General features: G+C 40.7%; 2 protein-coding genes across 6 annotated transcripts in view; one reads left to right on the top strand and one right to left on the bottom strand.

Annotated features, from left to right (window-relative positions):
- Positions 1-19,005, bottom strand: part of LOC110494858 (CCHC-type zinc finger nucleic acid binding protein) — a 30,974-nt gene extending 11,969 nt beyond the window's left edge. Inside the window, exons 1-4 of one of the 2 annotated variants that reach the window (XM_036951000.2) lie at positions 18,640-19,005; positions 8,794-8,915; positions 5,980-6,045; positions 5,578-5,648 (exon numbers count right to left, since the gene is read on the bottom strand). In XM_036951000.2, coding sequence (XP_036806895.1) covers positions 5,578-5,648; positions 5,980-6,045; positions 8,794-8,896 — 240 coding nt within the window. In that variant the 5' untranslated portion in view covers positions 8,897-8,915; positions 18,640-19,005. The remainder of the gene's footprint in view (positions 1-5,577; positions 5,649-5,979; positions 6,046-8,793; positions 8,916-18,639) is intronic. The other variant, XM_090206536.1, reaches the window with a different exon arrangement.
- Positions 18,232-20,071, top strand: part of nuf2 (UF2 component of NDC80 kinetochore complex) — a 35,602-nt gene continuing 33,762 nt past the window's right edge. For 3 of the 4 annotated variants that reach the window (XM_090206535.1, XM_090206534.1, XM_090206531.1), the window contains exon 1: positions 18,243-18,306. The gene's annotated coding sequence lies outside the window, so the exon portion shown is untranslated. Of the gene's footprint in view, positions 18,307-20,071 lie in introns of all 4 variants that reach the window. The other variant, XM_090206532.1, reaches the window with a different exon arrangement.

Here is a 20,071-nt window from a genome sequence, read left to right as displayed (position 1 = left end):
CCTGTCCTGTCTGGAACTGAGAGGAGTAACAGTATAACCTGTCCTGTCTGGAACTGAGAGGAGTAACAGTATAACCTGTCCTGTCTGGAACTGAGAGGAGTAACAGTATAACCTGTCCTGTCTGGAACTGAGAGGGGTAACAGTATAACCTGTCTGGAACTGAGAGGAGTAACAGTATGACTTGTCCTGTCTGGAACTGATAGGAGTAACAGTATAACCTGTCCTGTCTGGAACTGAGAGGAGTAACAGTATAACCTGTCCTGTCTGGAACTGAGAGGATTAACAGTATAACCTGTCTGGAACTGAGAGGAGTAACAGTATAACCTGTCTGGAACTGAGAGGAGTAACAATATAACCTACATTGCTACCATGACAAAGACCAAAGCTGTCTGGAGTACCAGTGATAGGTGTTTCTAAACCACAGGTGAAGGATCTTTTAAAAGTAAATAGAGTTCTAAAAGCAGTTGTTACCACAAGAAAATATTTTAAAGTGTTATGTCCAAATACTGGTGGATTCAACTAATAAAATAATGGACGACCTGACCAGAGAGGTTCAGGACCTGAGGAACAGGTGTGTATGTGAATCCATGATAACAATGATGGAGAAATCAGATTATCTCAAGGGACCACCAAGGCGGAACAACATGGTTGTGGACGGAATTGCAGAATCTCCAAATGAGACTTGGACGGAGTCTGAGGACAAAGTGAGGGAAATGATCTCTGAGAAATTGAAGATGAATCACAAGAAGATTGAGGTGGATCACGCCCCACAGGACTGGAAAACCCACCACCGGCCCCGGTGACAGACCAAGGCCGATAGTGGTCAAGTTCCTGAGGTTCAAGGACAAGGTAGCGGTTCTTGAAAGAGCCAAGATCTTGAGAGGAACGTATATCTTCCTCAACGAGGACTATCCTGAAGCTGTGTGCCAGAAGAGGAAAGAACTTATCCCAGCCCTGAAAGCTGACAAAGCGCTTGCTTACATCTGCTAAGACAGGCTCATTGTCCACCCTCCCTCCTGGAAGGGATGAGAGAGCCAAGCCTATGGCTTCGTAGCTTCAACCCCGCAGCACACACACACACACACACACACACACACACACACACACACACACACACACACACACACACACACACACACACACCAACTGATTAATGACTGCTGAATGTATATTTTTTCTCTTGCTTTATTTTCTCTTTTCCATATTCTTATCTCTGATAAGCTACCAGGGAGAGGGCTGAAAATTCCTTAATAAAATATGTAGCCTTAGAAATATGGTTAATGAAATCAATAACTTGCAAAAAATTAGACAACATTCATATATTAGCCATTTCTGAGGCTCACTTAGATAATTCATTTGATGATACAACAGTAACAATACAAGGATAAAACATCTATAGAAGAGACAGACATGCTTATGGGGGAGGTGTTGCTGTATATACAGTTGAAGTCAGAAGTTTACATACACTTAGGTTGGAGTCATTAAAACTCGTTTTTCAACCACTCCACACATTTCTTGTTAAGAAACTACAGTTTTGGCAAGTCAGTTAGGACATCTACTTTGTGCATGACACAAGTCCTTTTTCACTGTATCACAATTCCAGTGGGTCAGAAGTTAACATACACTCAGTTGACTGTGCCTTTAAAGAGCTTGGTAAATTCCAGAAAATTATGTCATGGCTTTAGAAGCTTCTGATAGGTTAATTGACATCATTTGAGTCCATTTGAGGTGTACCTGTGGATGTATTTCAAGGCCTACCTTCAAACTCAGTGCCTCTTTGCTTGACATCATGGGAAAATCAAAATAAATCATTCAAGACCTCAGAAAAAAAAATTGGAGACCTCCACAAGTCTGGTTCATCCTTGGGAGCAATTTCCAAATCCCTGAAGGTACCACGTTCATCTGAACAAACAACAGTACGCAAGAATAAACACTTTGGGACGACGCAGCCATCATACCGCTCAGGAAGGAGACGCGTTCTGTCTCCTAGAGATTAACGTACTTTGGTGCGAAAAGTGCAAATCAATCCCAGAACAACAGCAAAGGACCTTGTGAAGATGCTGGAGGAAACAGGAACATAAGTATCTATATCCACAGTAAAACGAGTCCTATATCGACATAACCTGAAAGGCTGCTCAGCAAGGAAGAAGCCACTGCTCCAAAACCGCCATAAAAAAGCCAGACTACGGTTTGCAACTGCACATGGGGACAAAGATTGTACTTTTTGATGAAATGTCCTCTGGTCTGATGAAACAAAAATACGATGGTCATTTTGGCCATAATGACCATCGTTATGTTTGGAGGAAAAAGGGGGAGGCTTCCAAGCCGAAGAACACCATCCCAACCGTGAAGGACAGGGGTGGCAGCATCATGTTGTGGGGGTGCTTTGCCGCAGGAGGGATTGGTGCACTTCACAAACTAGATGGCATCATGAGGATGGAAAATTACATGGATATATTGAAGCAACATCTCAAGACATCACTCAAGAAGTTGAAGCTTGGTCGCAAATGGGTCTTCCAAATGGACAATGACCCCAAGCATACTTCCAAAGTTGTGGCAAAATGGCTTAAGGACAACAGAGTCAAGGTATTGGAGAGGCCATCACAAAGCCCTGAAGACTCCTGTTAAAAAGGTACCACCAGCTGTCATATGTTCTCATGTTCTGAGCAAGGAACTTAAATGTTAGCTTTTCACATGGCACGTTTACTTTCTTCTCCAACACCGTGTTTTTGCATTATTTAAACCAAATTTAACATGTTTCATTGTTTATTTGAGACTAAATAGATTTTATTTATGTATTATATTAAGTTAAAATAAACGTGTTCATTTAAAAACATTTAAATTTTTTATCCCAGGTCGTCATTGTAAATAAGAATTTGTTCTTAACTGACTTGCCTAGTTAAATAAAGGTTGAATAAAAAAATAAGATGGTGTTAAAAATCTCAAAAATGTTTACATAGTCGACTTACACACAGCTCTGACACACACACTTACTGTCATGTATTGTCATATTATGTCTTGTTCCTGTTCTTTCTCTTCACTCCGTCTCCCTCTGCTGGTCGTATTAGGTTACCTTCTCTTCCCCTCCTTCCCCCAGCTGCTCCTCATCTTCTCTAACTACCTCGTTCACCCTTTTCCCACCTGTTCCCTTTTTTCCCTCTGATTAGGTCTCTATTTCTCTCTCTGTTCCTGCTTCTGTCTTTGTCAGATTCTCGTTTGAGTTTCTCATGCCAGAACCAAACTATCGTCTTGTTTGCTTCAACCTTGTCCTGTCCTGTCGGAATCTGCCTGTTCATCTGAGGCTACGTGTGATCAGGTACCTCTGTCCTCTACAACCCAGCTAATCTCCTCTGCTGCTAGAAGGGGAACTCTTCTGTGATTTCAGAAGGACTTTATGTTTCATTTGTCGCCCTCTCTGCGGGTTGTTTGTTTTGACATTAAAGGACTCTGTTTTTGTTAAACCGCTTTTGGGTCCTCACTCACGTGCATAACACTTACCCCACCAGACATGCCACCGGGGGTCTTTTCACAGTCCCCAAATACAGAACAAATTCATGAAAGCTTACTGTATTATTGTCATTTAGCAGACACTCTTATCCATAGCGACTTACAGTAGTGAGTGCATACATTTACATAGTGAAAATTATGAAATGCATTAATTTGCCCAAGTTAATCATAAGATACTAACAAAATGGATCAGTGATTGGATCAGTGCAACTTTCTGAAAGAGCACAGTGTAACGGTTTTGACTTGAGGTTATTATTTATAGGGGTGCCAGGTAGGTTGTGCCTACCAGAGAAAACATTGGTTTCTCCTTTTGGTTTGGGAGGGAATGAGTCCCATCTGGTCCGTCAAGTCTACACCAATACAAAGGACTTATGTAAAAGTCAGGATGGAAATAAACTTTCCATAAACCCTTAAAACATTGGAAAGAACTTCAAAAACAACTGTATTCTTTTGTGTGGGTTGTATTACCAACATAAATGATTAAACACACACATATAATAATCATATAACACAATGAGTTCTGATTCCTCCAGAAATGTTCTGTACCTCGGGCCTAAAAAGAGTCCAGCCCGGTAAAGGAGTTCAGGGAACTCCCGTGACCTTAGTCACGCAATGTTTGTCCGTTCATTCAAGTGTAGCGTAAACCCAGTATTAATCATACAATCAATATAACAATTATTTTACCACAGAACTTTAAAGCGTATCAACTCTTACTAAGTCCTCAACTACAACTAACTACATGAATCATCACAGTATACATCAAAACAAATGAAATACCGTATACAAAAAGGTTGTAGTCAGTCGGTCAGTCAGACAATCCAATCCACCAACTGAGAAAGGTAGTCTGATCCTGGGTAAACTCTATTAGGCTACAAAACACACGTTTAACGGCAACAAAACAAACGGAATAGAGAAGCTTCGGAACTGAGGGTTGAACACATCCTCATTCACGTCTCCATCACAACCCCACTTTTGCGCAGCAGATGCTGGCTATTTAATTGGGAATTAGAGGGAAAGCACCCTATTGGAAGGAGAAGCACTGAGACGGTTCAGAAAAATTCAGGGCCGTCACAACAGGAACGCCCCCGTCTGTGTGTTGTGCTGCTCTGTATGTCTGGTCTACACTCTGTGCAGCTGTTAGAGATAATGCTAATGATAACTGTCTTCTGGTAGAGGGAAAGACTCCCAAAAACCTCCTCTATTAAATGTTAACTACAAAGTAGCTAATGCCTACCTGGCAGAATGATAGAAATGATTTGCATCAATCCAGTGGTCATTTGTTTTGAAAACTCTGCACAATCACAGAAGCACTACAGAAACACTGCTAACCAAACAACAGTGCTTGGTGGCTGTACTACAGAAACATTGCTAATCAAACAATAGTGCTTGGTGGCTGTACTACAGAAACACTGCTAATCAAACAACAGTGCTAGGTGGCTGTACAACAGAAACACTGCTAACCAAACAACAGCAGTGCTAGGTGGCTGTACAACAGAAACACTGCTAACCAAACAACAACAGTGCTAGGTGGCTGTACTACAGAAACACTGCTAACCAAACAACAGCGCTAGGTGGCTGTACTACAGAAACACTGCTAATCAAACAACAGCGCTAGGTGGCTGTACTACAGAAACACTGCTAATCAAACAACAACAGTGCTAGGTGGCTGTACTACAGAAACACTGCTAACCAAACAACAGCGCTAGGTGGCTGTACTACAGAAACACTGCTAATCAAACAACAGCGCTAGGTGGCTGTACTACAGAAACACTGCTAATCAAACAACAACAGTGCTAGGTGGCTGTACTACAGAAACACTGCTAACCAAACAACAGCGCTAGGTGGCTGTACTACAGAAACACTGCTAACCAAACAACAGTCTCTGGCTGGTGAACACTTGTATTAAAAGGGAACTACACCATTCCCCCACAAAAAGAACATAATCAGACAAAAAAAAAATGTGATTTTATAGGGACCTAATAATAACATGATTACCATGAACACACCGGCCTGCATAATAATATTACATAATAATATTATAACACCCAAGCCATGACAGTTATAACACACCTGTTCCCTCTCCTTCTTGGGCTCCTTACAGTCCCTGGAGATGTGTCCTCCACGACCACAGTTATAGCACGCTGCAGAAACACAGAGCAGTTATAGCACGCTGCAGAAACACAGAGCAGTTATAGCACGCTGCAGAAACACAGAGCAGTTATAGCACGCTGCAGAAACACAGAACAGTTATAGCACGCTGCAGAAACACAGAGCAGTTATAGCATGCTGCAGAAACACAGAACAGTTATAGCATGCTGCATAAACACAGAACAGTTATAGCATGCTGGGAGAGAACTAACACATACAGGAACATCTCACTAACCTAACATCAGACTAATAATCAAACTTATAAATTGGTGTGATGTACACACAAATGTGGTCAACATTTTTCTAAGCTGGAGAAGTCCTCACCATCCTCAGTCCTCTCACAGTCTCTGGCGACGTGACCAGGCTCGCCACAGCGATAGCAGAACAGATCTGAGGAACAGGAATAACATTATTATTGGAAAATCACATCATTGCTTTGCTAGACATGTGACAATGGGAATTGACTTAGAAGTTAGCACACAGGCTCAGTGCTGCCCAGGGCCAAGTTAGCACACAGGCTCAGTGCTGCCCAGGGCCAAGTTAGCACACAGGCTCAGTGCTGCCCAGGGCCAAGTTAGCACACAGGCTCAGTGCTGCCCAGGGCCAAGTTAGCACACAGGCTCAGTGCTGCCCAGGGCCAAGTTAGCACACAGGCTCAGTGCTGCCCAGGGCCAAGTTAGCACACAGGCCATGCACTGGAACACCAAACAGGATAATTGTTTTTGAAACTGAGTTACATGGGAAGGTTGAATACTACCTGAACGTTATTTTACAGTTTCAAAAGCCCTGACTACCCTGTAGTCAGTACCTTACCTTTCCCCATCTATTGATCAATACCCTGTAATGTAGTCAGTACCTTACCTTTCCCCATCTATTGATCAATACCTTGTAATGTAGTCAGTACCTTTTACAGTCTATTGATCACTACCATGTAATGTAGTCAGTACCTTGCAACATCTATTGATCACTACCCTGTAGTCAGTACCTTACACCATCTATTGATCACTACCCTGTAGTCAGTACCTTACCTTTCCCCATCTATTGATCAATACCTTGTAATGTAGTCAGTTCCATACCTTTCCCCGTCTATTGATCAATACCCTGTAATGTAGTCAGTACCTTTCCCCGTCTATTGATCAATACCCTGTAATGTAGTCAGTACCTTTCCCCGTCTATTGATCAATACCCTGTAATGTAGTCAGTACCATACCTTTCCCTGTCTATTGATCAATACCCTGTAATGTAGTCAGTACCTTTCCCCGTCTATTGATCACTACCCTGTAATGTAGTCAGTACCTTACCTTTCCCCGTCTATTGATCACTACCCTGTAATGTAGTCAGTACCTTACCTTTCCCCGTCTATTGATCACCACCCTGTAATGTAGTCAGTACCTTTCCCCGTCTATTGATCACTACCTTGTAATGTAGTCAGTACCTTTCCCCGTCTATTGATCACTACCATGTAATGTAGTCAGTACCTTTCCCCGTCTATTGATCACCACCCTGTAATGTAGTCAGTACCTTACCTTTCCCCATCTATTGATCACCACCCTGTAATGTAGTCAATACCTTTCCCAGTCTATTGATCACCACCCTGTAATGTAGTCAGTACCTTACCTTTCCCCGTCTATTGATCACCACCCTGTAATGTAGTCAGTACCTTTCCCCATCTATTGATCACTACCTTGTAATGTAGTCAGTACCTTTCCCCGTCTATTGATCACCACCCTGTAATGTAGTCAGTACCTTTCCCCATCTATTGATCACTACCTTGTAATGTAGTCAGTACCTTTCCCCATCTATTGATCACCACCCTGTAATGTAGTCAGTACCTTTTACAGTCTATTGATCACCACCCTGTAATGTAGTCAGTACCTTTCCCCGTCTATTGATCACCACCCTGTAATGTAGTCAGTACCTTACCTTTACCGGTCTATTGATCACTACCCTGTAATGTAGTCAGTACCATACCTTTCCCCGTCTATTGATCACTACCCTGTAGTCAGTACCTTACCTTTCCCCATCTATTGATCAATACCCTGTAATGTAGTCAGTACCATACCTTTCCCCGTCTATTGATCACTACCCTGTAGTCAGTACCTTACCTTTCCCCATCTATTGATCACTACCCTGTAATGTAGTCAGTATCTTTCACCGTCTATTAATCACCACCCTGTAATGTAGTCAGTACCTTTCACAGTCTATTGATCACCACCCTGTAATGTAGTAAGTTCCGTTCCCCATCTATTGATCACCACCCTGTAATGTAGTCAGTACCTTACCTTTCCCCGTCTATTGATCAATACCCTGTAATGTAGTCAGTACCTTACCTTTCCCCATCTATTGATCACCACCCTGTAATGTAGTCAGTACCTTCCCCGTCTATTGATCACTACCCTGTAATGTAGTCAGTACCTTACCTTTCCCGTCTATTGATCAATACCCTGTAATGTAGTCAGTACCTTTCCCCGTCTATTGATCAATACCCTGTAATGTAGTCAGTACCGTTCCCCGTCTATTGATCACTACCCTGTAATGTAGTCAGTACCGTTCCCCGTCTATTGATCACTACCCTGTAATGTAGTCAGTACCTTACCTTTCCCCGTCTATTGATCACCACCCTGTAATGTAGTCAGTACCTTACCTTTCCCTGTCTATTGATCACTACCCTGTAATGTAGTCAGTACCATACCTTTCCCCGTCTATTGATCACTACCCTGTAGTCAGTACCTTACCTTTCCCCATCTATTGATCAATACCCTGTAATGTAGTCAGTACCATACCTTTCCCCGTCTATTGATCACTACCCTGTAGTCAGTACCTTACCTTTCCCCATCTATTGATCAATACCCTGTAATGTAGTCAGTACCATACCTTTCCCCGTCTATTGATCACTACCCTGTAATGTAGTCAGTACCTTACCTTTCCCCGTCTATTGATCACCACCCTGTAATGTAATTCAGTTCTGTTCCGCGTCTATTGATCACTACCCTATAATGTAGTCACCACCCTGTAATGTAGTCAGTTCCGTTCCCCGTCTATTGATCACTACCCTATAATGTAGTCACCACCCTGTAATGTAGTCAGTACCTTTCCCCGTCTATTGATCACTACCCTGTAATGTAGTCAGTACCTTACCTTTCCCCCTTCCGCGGCCCTTGCCTCGTCCCCGCCCGGCATTCGGACAGTTCTTGATCCAGTGGCCGGTACGTCCGCATCCAAAACACTCATTACTACTCATCTCCACTAGTTCCTACAACCTGAGGAGAGAGACAGACACATACAGTCAGCCCTAATACAGACAGACAGTCTAGGGCTGTCCCCGATTTAAACAAAATCTTGGTAGACCGAAAGTCATCTGTTCTTCGACCAATTGAATTCTCTAAATATTTCAACATGTCATTTTTTCATATATAGACACACCCGGTGTTTGAATAAAATCAACTATGTGCATTGAGCTGGTCTGATGCTTTAAGTTTAAGGTTTGATGCATCAAGAGGGTGCCAGAGATCTAGATAAGGAGAAGAGAAAACCCTTAACCTGACCCAACCATTCTCCTCCCGCTCCTGCTGGCTTTCGCTGATTCTGCCATTACTCTAGGGTTCGTCAACCTTTCTCATGTGGAATGACAATTTCTCGTACCATTTCTACCAATCTGCCTGCCAGTTATGGTTTTCATGAAACGGTTTAATTTATTAGAACGTCTTTATATCTCAAAATCATTGTCATGTGGTTAACCTGTTAGAGCTCTAGGGGCGCTATTTCATTTTTGGATAAAAAACGTTCCCGTTTTAAGCGCGATATTTTGTCACGAAAAGATGCTCGACTATGCATATTCTTGACAGTTTTGGAAAGAAAACACTCTGAAGTTTCAGAATCTGCAAAGATTTTGTCTGTAAGTGCCCCAGAACTCATTCTACAGGCGAAACCAAGATGATGCATCAACCAGGAATTAGCAGAATTTCTGAAGCTCTGTTTTCCATTGTCTCCTTATATGGCTGTGATTGCGCAAGGAATGAGCCTACACTTTCTGTCGTTCGCCCAAGGTCTTAGCAGCATTGTGACGTATTTGTAGGCATATCATTGGAAGATTGACCATAAGAGACTACATTTTCCAAGTGTCCGCCTGGTGTCCTGCGTCGAATTCGGTGCGCAATTGCCAGCTGCTTCTACTTTACCATTTGATTCAGGGGAGAAAGCATGTGTCCAAGAACGATGTATCAATGAAGAGATATGTGAAAAACACCTTGATGATTGATTCTAAACGTTTGCCATGTTTTCAGTCGATATTATGGAGTTAATTTGGAAAAAAGTTCGCGTTTTGAGGACTGAATTTTCGGATTTTTTTTGGTAGCCAAATGTGATGTATAAAACGGAGCTATTTCTAATACACAAGGAATCTTTTTGGAAAAACTGAGCATCTGCTATCTAACTGAGAGTATCCTCATTGAAAACATCAGAAGTTCTTCAAAGGTAAATGATTTTATTTGAAGGCTTTTATGTTTTTGTTAATGTTGCGTGCTGGATGCTAACGCTAATGCTAACGCTAAATGCTAACGCTAGCTAGCTACTTTTACACAAATGATTGTTTTCCTATGGTTGAGAAGCATATTTTGAAAATCTGAGATGACAGTGTTGTTTACAAAAGGCTAAGCTTGAGAGATGGCATATTTATTTCATTTCATTTGCGATTTTCATAAATAGTTAACGTTGTGTTATGCTAATGAGCTTGCTGATAGATTTACACAATCCTGGATACAGGGGTTTTTTCATAGCTAAACGTGACGCAGAAAACGGAGCGATTTGTCCTAAACAAATAATCTTTCAGGAAAAACTGAACATTTGCTATCTGAGAGTCTCCTCATTGAAAACATCTGAAGTTCTTCAAAGGTAAATGATTTTATTTGAATGCTTTTCTGTTTTTTTGTGTAAATGTTGCCAGCTGAATGCTAATGCTAAATGCTACGTTAGCCATCAATACTGTTACACAAATGCTTGTTTTGCAATGGTTGAGAAGCATATTTTGAAAATCTGAGATGACAGTGTTGTTAACAAAAGGCTAAGCTTGAGAGCTAGCATATTTATTTCATTTCATTTGCGATTTTCATGAATAGTTAACGTTGCGTTATGGTAATGAGCTTGAGTCTGTATTCACGATCCCGGATCCGGGATGGGGAGATCAGAAAGGTTAATCAAAATTCTATCCAAATCAAAATGAAAACAAACAAACCTGGGAATATTGAAGACTCATGTTAAAAGGAACCACCAGCTTTCATGTTCTCATATTCTGAGCAAGGAACTTAAACGTTAGCTTTTTTACATGGCACATATTGCACTTTTACTTTCTTCTCCAACACTGTGTTTTTGCATTATTTAAACCAAATTGAACATGTTTTCTAATTTTTTTTAAATTACATTTATTTTATTTCTGCATTATTTTAAGTTAAAATAAGTGTTAATTCAGTATTGTTGTAATTGTCATTATATTTAAAAAAATATATAATTTTTTTTTTTATTACAAAAAAAATTAATACAAAAATAAATAAATAACAAATCGGCCGATGATTAGGTATTGGCTTTTTTTGGACCTCCAATAACCGTTGTCGGGGTGTTGAAAAATCATAATCGGTCGACCTCTACTCTGGAGAGATCTGAAAATAGCTGTGCAGCAACGCTCCCCATCCAACCTGACAGAGCTTGAGAGGATCCTCAGAGAAGAATGGGAGAAACTCCCCAAATACAGGTGTGCCAAGCTTGTAGTGTCATACCCAAGAAGACTCAAGGCTGTTATCGCTGCCAAAGGTGCTTCAACAAAGTACTGAGTAAAGGGTCTGAATACTTATGTAAATGTAATATTTCCGTTTTTATTTTGAAGAAATTAGCAAACATGTCTTAAAACATGTTTTTGCTTTGTCATTATGGAGTATTGTGTGTAGATTAGACATTTTTTAAATAAGGCTGTAACGGAACAAAATGTGGAAGAATTCAAGGAGTCTGAATACTTTCCGAATGCACTGTAAATCCCCAATCATACTAGGCCAGTGATTCTCAACTTGGGGGTCACGGGAGGATTTTAAGGCGTCGCAGGAATATATAAAAAATTATTATATTATTTTGAAAGGTAACAGCTCCACCTAAACTTATATTTTGCAAGGATACCGTTGCACCGCTAATTGTTGCTGACTTTACACGTGCAGAGCGTCCGCAGTGATGTTTCAGTTTCAGAGGGTTGGCACATACTCACTGACCAATACAATAACGTTCTCGCAGTTTTTAAAAGGTGCAGCTTCCTCTTTATCTACTGCTGCTTCCAATGTCAACAAGGCAGACCGGTCCCGGTCAAGAAGAGAAAATACCACCCTGACTTCATCAAATATGGTTCTACATATTTAGAAGACAGGCAGGGTGAGTGTAGACCGCTGTGCATCCTATGGAATGAGCTGTTAGCCAATGAGAGCATGAAACCCTCCAAAAGGAAGAGGCATCTGGACACCAAGCATCCAAGCCACAGAGATAAGACAGTTGACTTTAAAATAAAATGTCAATATCTACAGGCCGTACAAGATTCATAGAATAACGACTGCACGGTACAAGAAAAGGCACTTTGCGCATCATACCTTGTGGCCCAGCGCATTGTTAAGTGCAAAAAAGCCCACACCAGCTCAGAGGATCTCATACTCCTTGCTGCGATTGATATGTGCACTGAAATCTTGGGAGAGTCAGCCACCAACAAACTTAAAACCATCATACCCTTATCCCCATGAGGAGGAGAATCCAGGACATGTCGGAGGACAACGCGCCAGACATCAGAGCGCATCACTGCAAATGGACATTACGCACTGCAGCTTGATGAATCCACAGATGGCGTTGGGTCGCTTTTATGAGCTTCAAGCAGAGATTGCCACGTTTGTTTCGGAAAACAAGTCACCTGACTGAACATTTCCTGGTGGTTATTTTTAATCATCTGAATTAGAGGTCGACCGATTATGATTTTTCAACGCTGATACCGATTATTGGAGGACCAAAGAAGCTGATACCGATTAAATCGGCCAATTTATTTTATTTTATTTGTAATAATGACAATTACAACAATACGAAATGAACACTTATTTTAACTTAATATAATACATCAATAAAATCAATTTAGCCTCAAGTAAATAATGAAACATGTTCAATTTGGTTTAAATAATGCAAAAACAAAGTGTTGGAGAAGAAAGTGAAAGTGCAATATGTGCCATGTAAGAAAGCTAATGTTTCAGTTCCTTGCTCAGAACATTTTTATTTTTTACATTTTTATTTGACCTTTATTTTACTAGGCAAGTCAGTTAAGAACAAATTCTTATTTTCAATGACGGCCTAGGAACAGTGGGTTAACTGCCTGTTCAGGGGCAGAACGACAGAGTTGTACCTTGTCAGCTCGGGGATTTGAACTTTGCTTGCTCAGAACTTGAGAACATATGAAATCTGGTGGTTCCTTTTCACATGAGTCTTCAATATTCCCAGGTAAGAAGTTTTAGCTTGTAGTTATTATAGGAATTGTAGGACTATTTCCCTCTATACCATTTGTATTTCATTAACCTTTGACTATTGGATGTTCTTATAGGCACTTTAGTATTGCCAGTGTAACAGTATAGCTTCCGTCCCTCTAGTTAGCACGCGCTAACTAGCTAGCCATTTCACTTCGGTTACACCATACTCATCTCAAGAGTTGATAGGCTTGAAGTCATAAACAGCTCAATGCTTGACGCACAACGAAGAGCTGCTGGCAAAACGCACGAAAGTGCTGTTTGAATGAATGTTTACGCGCCTGCTTCTGCCTACCACCGCTCAGTCATATACTTAGATACTTGTATGCTCAGTCAGATTATATGCAACAAAGGACACGCTAGATAATATCTAGTAATATCATCAACCATGTGTAGTTAACTAGTGATTATGATTGATTGTTTTTTATAAGATAAGTTTAATGCTAGCTAGCAACTTACCTTGGCTTACTGCATTTGCGTAACAGGCAGTCTCCTTGTGGAGTGCAATGAGAGAGAGGCAGGTCGTTATTGCGTTGGACTAGTTAACTGTAAGGTTGCAAGATTGGCTCCCCCGAGCTAACAAGGTGAAAATCTGTCTTTCTGCCCCTGAACAAGGCAGTTAACCCACCGTTCGTTCCTAGGCCGTCATTGAAAATAAGAAAGTGTTCTTAACTGACTTGCCTAGTTAAATAAAAGGTATGAAAAAATATATCTATATTTCTTAAATTATTTTAAATTTTAAAAAAAATTAAAAAATACAGATTTCCTATTGTTATGAAATTGAAATCGGCCCTAATTAAATTGTCCATTCCGATTAATCGGTCGACCTCTAATCTGAATTCACTCAATGTGCCAAAGAAAGGGACCGGGGCACAATCGATTTGAACAGATGGACAAAGTGGATTCCTTCAAGATGAAGCTTACCGTTTGGGAAAATCATGTTTCTAACAGGAGGATTGAGATGTTTCCCAAAGCTGATTTCGAGATTGATCAACAAAGTGCATGGCGACACACTGAAAAAACCTGTTAATTAACCTCTACAGGATCGGTGGGTCCAACGCATTACCAGGGGCAAACTACCGGCCTTCCATGACACCTACAGCACCTGATGTCACAGGAAGGCCAAAAAGATTATCAAGGACAAAAACCACCAGAGCCACTGCCTGTTCACACCTCTATCATCCAGATGGCGAGGTCAGTACAGGTGCATCAAAGCTGGGACCGAGAGACTGAAAAACAGCTTCTATCTCAAGGCCAGTTTCAGAGGGCCTGCTAAACAGCCATCACTAACTACACTAACTCAGAGAGGCTGCTGCATACATTGAGACCCAATCACTGGCCACTTGAATAAATTGATCACTCGTCACTTTATACAATGCAACTCTAAATAATGCCACTTTAATCATGTTTACATATCTCACATTACTCATACCACATGTATATAGTTATTTCATATATTACACCTTGCCTATGCCGCTCAGCCATCACTCATCCATATACTTATATGGACATATTCTCATTCACCTCTTTTAGATGTGTGTATTAGGTTGTTGTTGTTGAATTGTTAGATTTCTTTATCCATATTACTGCACTGTCAGAACTAGAAGCACAAGCATTTAGCTACGCTCACATTAACATCTGCTAACTGTGTATGTGACAAATAAAATTTGATTTGAAGTGAAGCATGCCCAAGAAGACAGCTGCAATATGACATTACAAAATGGAATCAATAGTCCATAATATTGGGTCTCGACTCAATTGTCATTGTCAATTTTGGGTCCCCAGGCAAAATCAGTTAAGAACCACTGTACTAGGCGATGTCATATTCCATCAACATTGCCTCAATACCTGTTAAAAAGGAAGGTAAATATTTAGGAATTGTTATCACTAAAAACATTTCAGATAGAGGACCTTTAAACATCAAATCATAGGATTAATTCCATGAGTTTCATTGATATCTCAATTATGGGTTGTATTCTTTTGTCCAAGACAGATGGTTTATCTAGAAGCATTTACCCAAATCAGTCCCTCTTTCTTTCTTCTAATAACATTAAAAAAAATGTAAATTCTGTTATTTAGATTTGTTTGGAGGAATAAAACGCATTATATTCGGAAATCACAATTAGTGAAAGACTTTGATCGTGAAGGTTTACAGGCTATTGATTTTGAGTCGTTAGTGGGTGCTTTTAGAATTATGGTTAAAATTATGTCTGTCTAATCCTACCTCTATGTGGTAGCATATCCCTAACAGTCTGTTCAATGAACTTGGTGGACTTAAATTCCGAATTAAATTTGATTTTGACCCTCTAAAATTACCTGTGAAATTGTGTCACCAGCAAATGTTATTTTTCTGGAAGATTATATTCAAGCACAACCCCCCCCCACACCCATACACACAAGGCATTGATTAGGAATAATAAAGTTTTAAAATTAATAGGAAATCCATTTTCAAAGGCCTTTGGTTTGACAAGAGTATTTATTTTATACGTGATTTGGTAGACAACACTGGGGAGTTTTTGCCGTTTGATGAGTTAATCGGTACATTTCAGGTTAATATTACTCAGAGAGAATATATCAAATCAAATCTAATTTATTTGTCACATACACATGGTTAGCAGATGTTAATGCGAGTGTAGCGAAATGCTTGTGATTCTAGTTCCGACAATGCAGTAATAACCAACGAGTAATCTAACCTAACAATTCCAAAACTACTACCTTATACACACAAGTGTAAAGGGATAAAGAATATGTACATAAAGATATATGAATGAGTGATGGTACAGAACGGCATAGGCAAGATGCAGTAGATGGTATCAAGTACAGTATATACATATGAGATGAGTAATGTAGGGTATGTAAACAAAGTGGCATAGTTTAAAGGGGCTAGTGATACATGTATTACATAAAGATGCAGTAGATGATATAGAGTACAGTATATACATATACATATGAGATGAATAATGTAGGGTATGTAAACATTATATTAAGTAGCATTGTTTAAAGTGGCTAGTGATATATTTTACATCAATTTCCATCAATTCACATTATTAAAGTGGCTGGAGTTGAGTCAGTGTGTTGGCAGCAGCCACTCAATGTTAGTGGTGGCTGTTTAACAGTCTGATGGCCTTGAGATAGAAGCTGTTTTTCAGTCTCTCGGTCCCAGCTTTGATGCACCTGTACTGACCTCGCCTTCTGGATGATAGCGGGGTGAACAGGCAGTGGCTCGGGTGGTTGTTGTCCTTGATGATCTTTATGGCCTTCCTGTGACAGGTGGTGTAGGTGTCCTGGAGGGCAGGTAGTTTGCCCACGGTGATGCGCTGTGCAGACCTCACTATCCTCTGGAGAGCCTTACGGTTGTGTGCGGAGCAGTTGGTGATACAGCCCGACAGGATGCTCTCGATTGTGCATCTGTAGAAGTTTGTGAGTGTTTTTGGTGACAAGCCGAATTTCTTCAGCCTCCTGAGGTTGAAGAGGCGCTGCTGCGCCTTCTTCACGATGCTGTCTGTGTGGGTGGACCAATTCAGTTTGTCTGTGATGTGTACACCGAGGAACTTAAAACTTACTACCCTCTCCACTACTGTCCCATCGATGTGGATAGGGGGGTGTTCCCTCTGCTGTTTCCTGAAGTCCACAATCATCTCCTTAGTTTTGTTGACGTTGAGTGTGAGGTTATTTTCCTGACACCACACTCCGAGGGCCCTCACCTCCTCCCTGTAGGCCGTCTCGTCGTTGTTGGTAATCAAGCCTACCACTGTAGTGTCGTCCGCAAACTTGATGATTGAGTTGGAGGCGTGCGTGGCCACGCAGTCGTGGGTGAACAGGGAGTACAGGAGAGGGCTCAGAACGCACCCTTGTGGGTCCCCAGTGTTGAGGATCAGCGGGGTGGAGATGTTGTTACCTACCCTCACCACCTATGAAGGTTTGCAAAGCAATCCCACTTCCTTTACATGGACTTATTAAGAACACTTTGTTATATTGTTGTTCCCACTTTTCCTAGTTTACAAATTAATGACTTGAATCTTCTGGATTAAAAAAAAGCAGCAATAAGTGGATACAATTGGCAGTTAATTAAGTCCTTTTTGGTGACTATAATGAAATATAATGCTATGGAAGGGACCAACCCATGCTATGGTCAAAAGAGACTACCTTTTACCTTACTTGTCCAGTTATCACAAAAGTTAAAGAAACACATTTTTAAATATTTTCTACCATCTACCCTGTTAATGATTTCTTGCACAAAAGATTCAATTTTGACAAAATGCCTTGTGTTTTTTGTTCCTCTGATTCAGAATCTATAGAGCTTTTTTTTGTGTTCATGCCGCTATTCCTAGTATGAACTATGGATTGAAATTCATGAATGGCTGTGTATGAAATCTCCAAAATTACCTATGTTTATCTTTGATGATGTTAAATGGCATTATGCTTATCCTTGAAATCCTGATCATAACAATTAACATTATTATTCTCTTGGCCAAATATTTTATTCACAAATGTAAATGGGGTGAAAAATTCGTTATTTTGTCGTTTTTTTTTCATTGAACTGTTACAATTTTATAAATCCCTCAAACTTGTGAAACTGAAAAAGTTTGAAAAATTAAAAGTCATGTCTCTGAATGTATGTTAAGGTCTCATTGCTTTGTTACATATTAATGATGTCCTGATTTATTATTTTTGGGGGGCGGGGGGGGGGGGGGGGGGGGGGTTGTGTTATATTATTTCATTGTTTTCACTGGAATGTCCCTGTATTGTTGTTATTGTTGCGACATTGGCTAGCTCCGCTCATTCCCAGAACACGTCATCGGTCATCTAACGCCAACATACGCATGTGCAAAGTGTAAATCAAAGGCACTCTTATATAAAGTTGTTTTTGCCTCAAAAGAAAACGTGTCAGTTTGTCACTTTCACGCGGTTGGAGTCTTAACATGTTCAACTACATAAGACATTGGCTCGAATCTAGGTTGTGCCTTTATATTTGGGGACATTTTGAGAAGTGAACAATTGTTCCTTAGTTAAGACTTCACAAATCCCGGCCTGCTTGTCAAGCGTTGCCGGAAGTCTCGCGATGTTACATGGTGTTTAGAAACTGCCTTTGATACCACTGCATCTATCTACGCTAGCTAACTAGGTAAACAACACCAAAACAAAGACGATATGCGTTTTATAAAATAATTTCAAATTGTGACTTAAATATATTTGCAGATTTCTTTCGAGACAAAGTCTGGATCTGGAAAAATAAATAATTAAACTCTGCACCTTTCCCGCGCGCAGTAGACCAAAGTGCGTTGTTAGAAAATGTATTGAACGTTAGCTAGCTAGCCAAGGAACCACAACAGCTCGCCTTGCATTCATTAACATTTCGGTCGTACTTTAGACACACTGCGAATCTTTACGACACATGTGAAGTATTTAAACATATCTTCCACGGGTTATATTTGTGTCCTTTATTACAGCCACTCACCTCAGACCGCGCCTGGTTGTTGTCGGTCTGTCCTCTGCGCCACACGCGGTTTGCACACGGTCCGCTACTTCGGTCCTGTCCTTCTCCCCTCCACATGGGCGCTGCTTTTGCACACGGCTCTGCTCTGGTTTTCAAACAGACCGTTACATTAAGTCGTCTCCCCATACTAGGCCTTTGTGTTTATACTGCATGTATCTGTTGGAAGGAGCCTTGTTAAACCGTCACGCCATCTACAGTAAAAAAAGAAAAGAGAACCGAAGAAAAGGGATGAAACACAATCCATGGAGTGAGGAGAAAATGAGAGGTGCTCTGAAAGAGTAGAGTCAGGACATGTACCCAGACTCCAGGAGCTGGCATGCGTCTGGTAAAAATAGCTTTCTCCCTGCAATTAGGGTTAAGTGCCTTGCTCAAGGGTCCCCCACACACACGCTTTTACTCTCTGTTTATTATCTATGCATAGTCACTTTAACTCCTACATGTACATATTACCTCAATCACCTCGACTAACCTGTGCCCCCATACATTGAGTTTGTACCGGTACCCCCTGTAGATATCCTCGCTATTTTACTGTTGCTCTTTAATTATTTTTAACTCACCACTTATTTTTCTTAAAACTGCATTGTTGGATAAGGGCTTGTAAGTAAGCTTTCTCTGTGAGGTCTACCTACACCTGTTGTATTCGGCGCATGTGACAAATACAATTTGATTTGATTTGGACTGACAGCAGCCACGTCTTCAACATGGAGTTCCTCCGCTTGATGAAGAAGCACAATGTCCATGTCATGTCCTCCCTTCCGCCACATACCCCCACCACCCAGACCACCGACAAGGCCGTCTTCAGGACACTGGAGTAACGTAGTTTCTCTAGCAAGGTTGGCGTTCACGCCCAATTTATTAATCAAATGTGTTTGCCAGACTGCCACTCACAAAGTAAAATACCGATCGCTGTCGATAGTGCTGAAATATCAAACCTTTGATAGATGTTTTATGGTGCCAGGGCATAGTTTAGCTTTAGCTAATGGATACATGTTTATTGGTAGGCCTATTTGGTCGTCCTTTTCTCAGGAAAGCCTAACATTTCAAATCAAATTTTATTGGTCACATACACGTGGTTAGCAGATGTTATTGCGAGTGTAGCGAAATGCTTGTGCTTCTAGTTCCGACAGTGTGGTAGTATCTAACAAGTAATCTCACAATTCCACAACAACAACCTAATACACACAAATCTAAGTAAAGGGATGTAATAAGAATATATGCATATACATGTATGGATGACCGAGTAGTATAGGCAAGATGCAATAGATGGTATAAAATACAGTATATACAGTGCCTTGCGAAAGTATTCGGCCCCCTTGAACTTTGCGACCTTTTGCCACATTTCAGGCTTCAAACATAAAGATATAAAACTGTATTTTTTTGTGAAGAATCAACA

Source organism: Oncorhynchus mykiss, chromosome 17 (assembly GCF_057628025.1).
Source record: "Oncorhynchus mykiss isolate SJ-2025 chromosome 17, ASM5762802v1, whole genome shotgun sequence".
Lineage (NCBI taxonomy): Eukaryota > Metazoa > Chordata > Actinopteri > Salmoniformes > Salmonidae > Oncorhynchus > Oncorhynchus mykiss.
The sequence above is the reverse complement of the archived record's forward strand: the minus strand, read 5'-3'. Positions and strand labels throughout refer to the sequence as shown.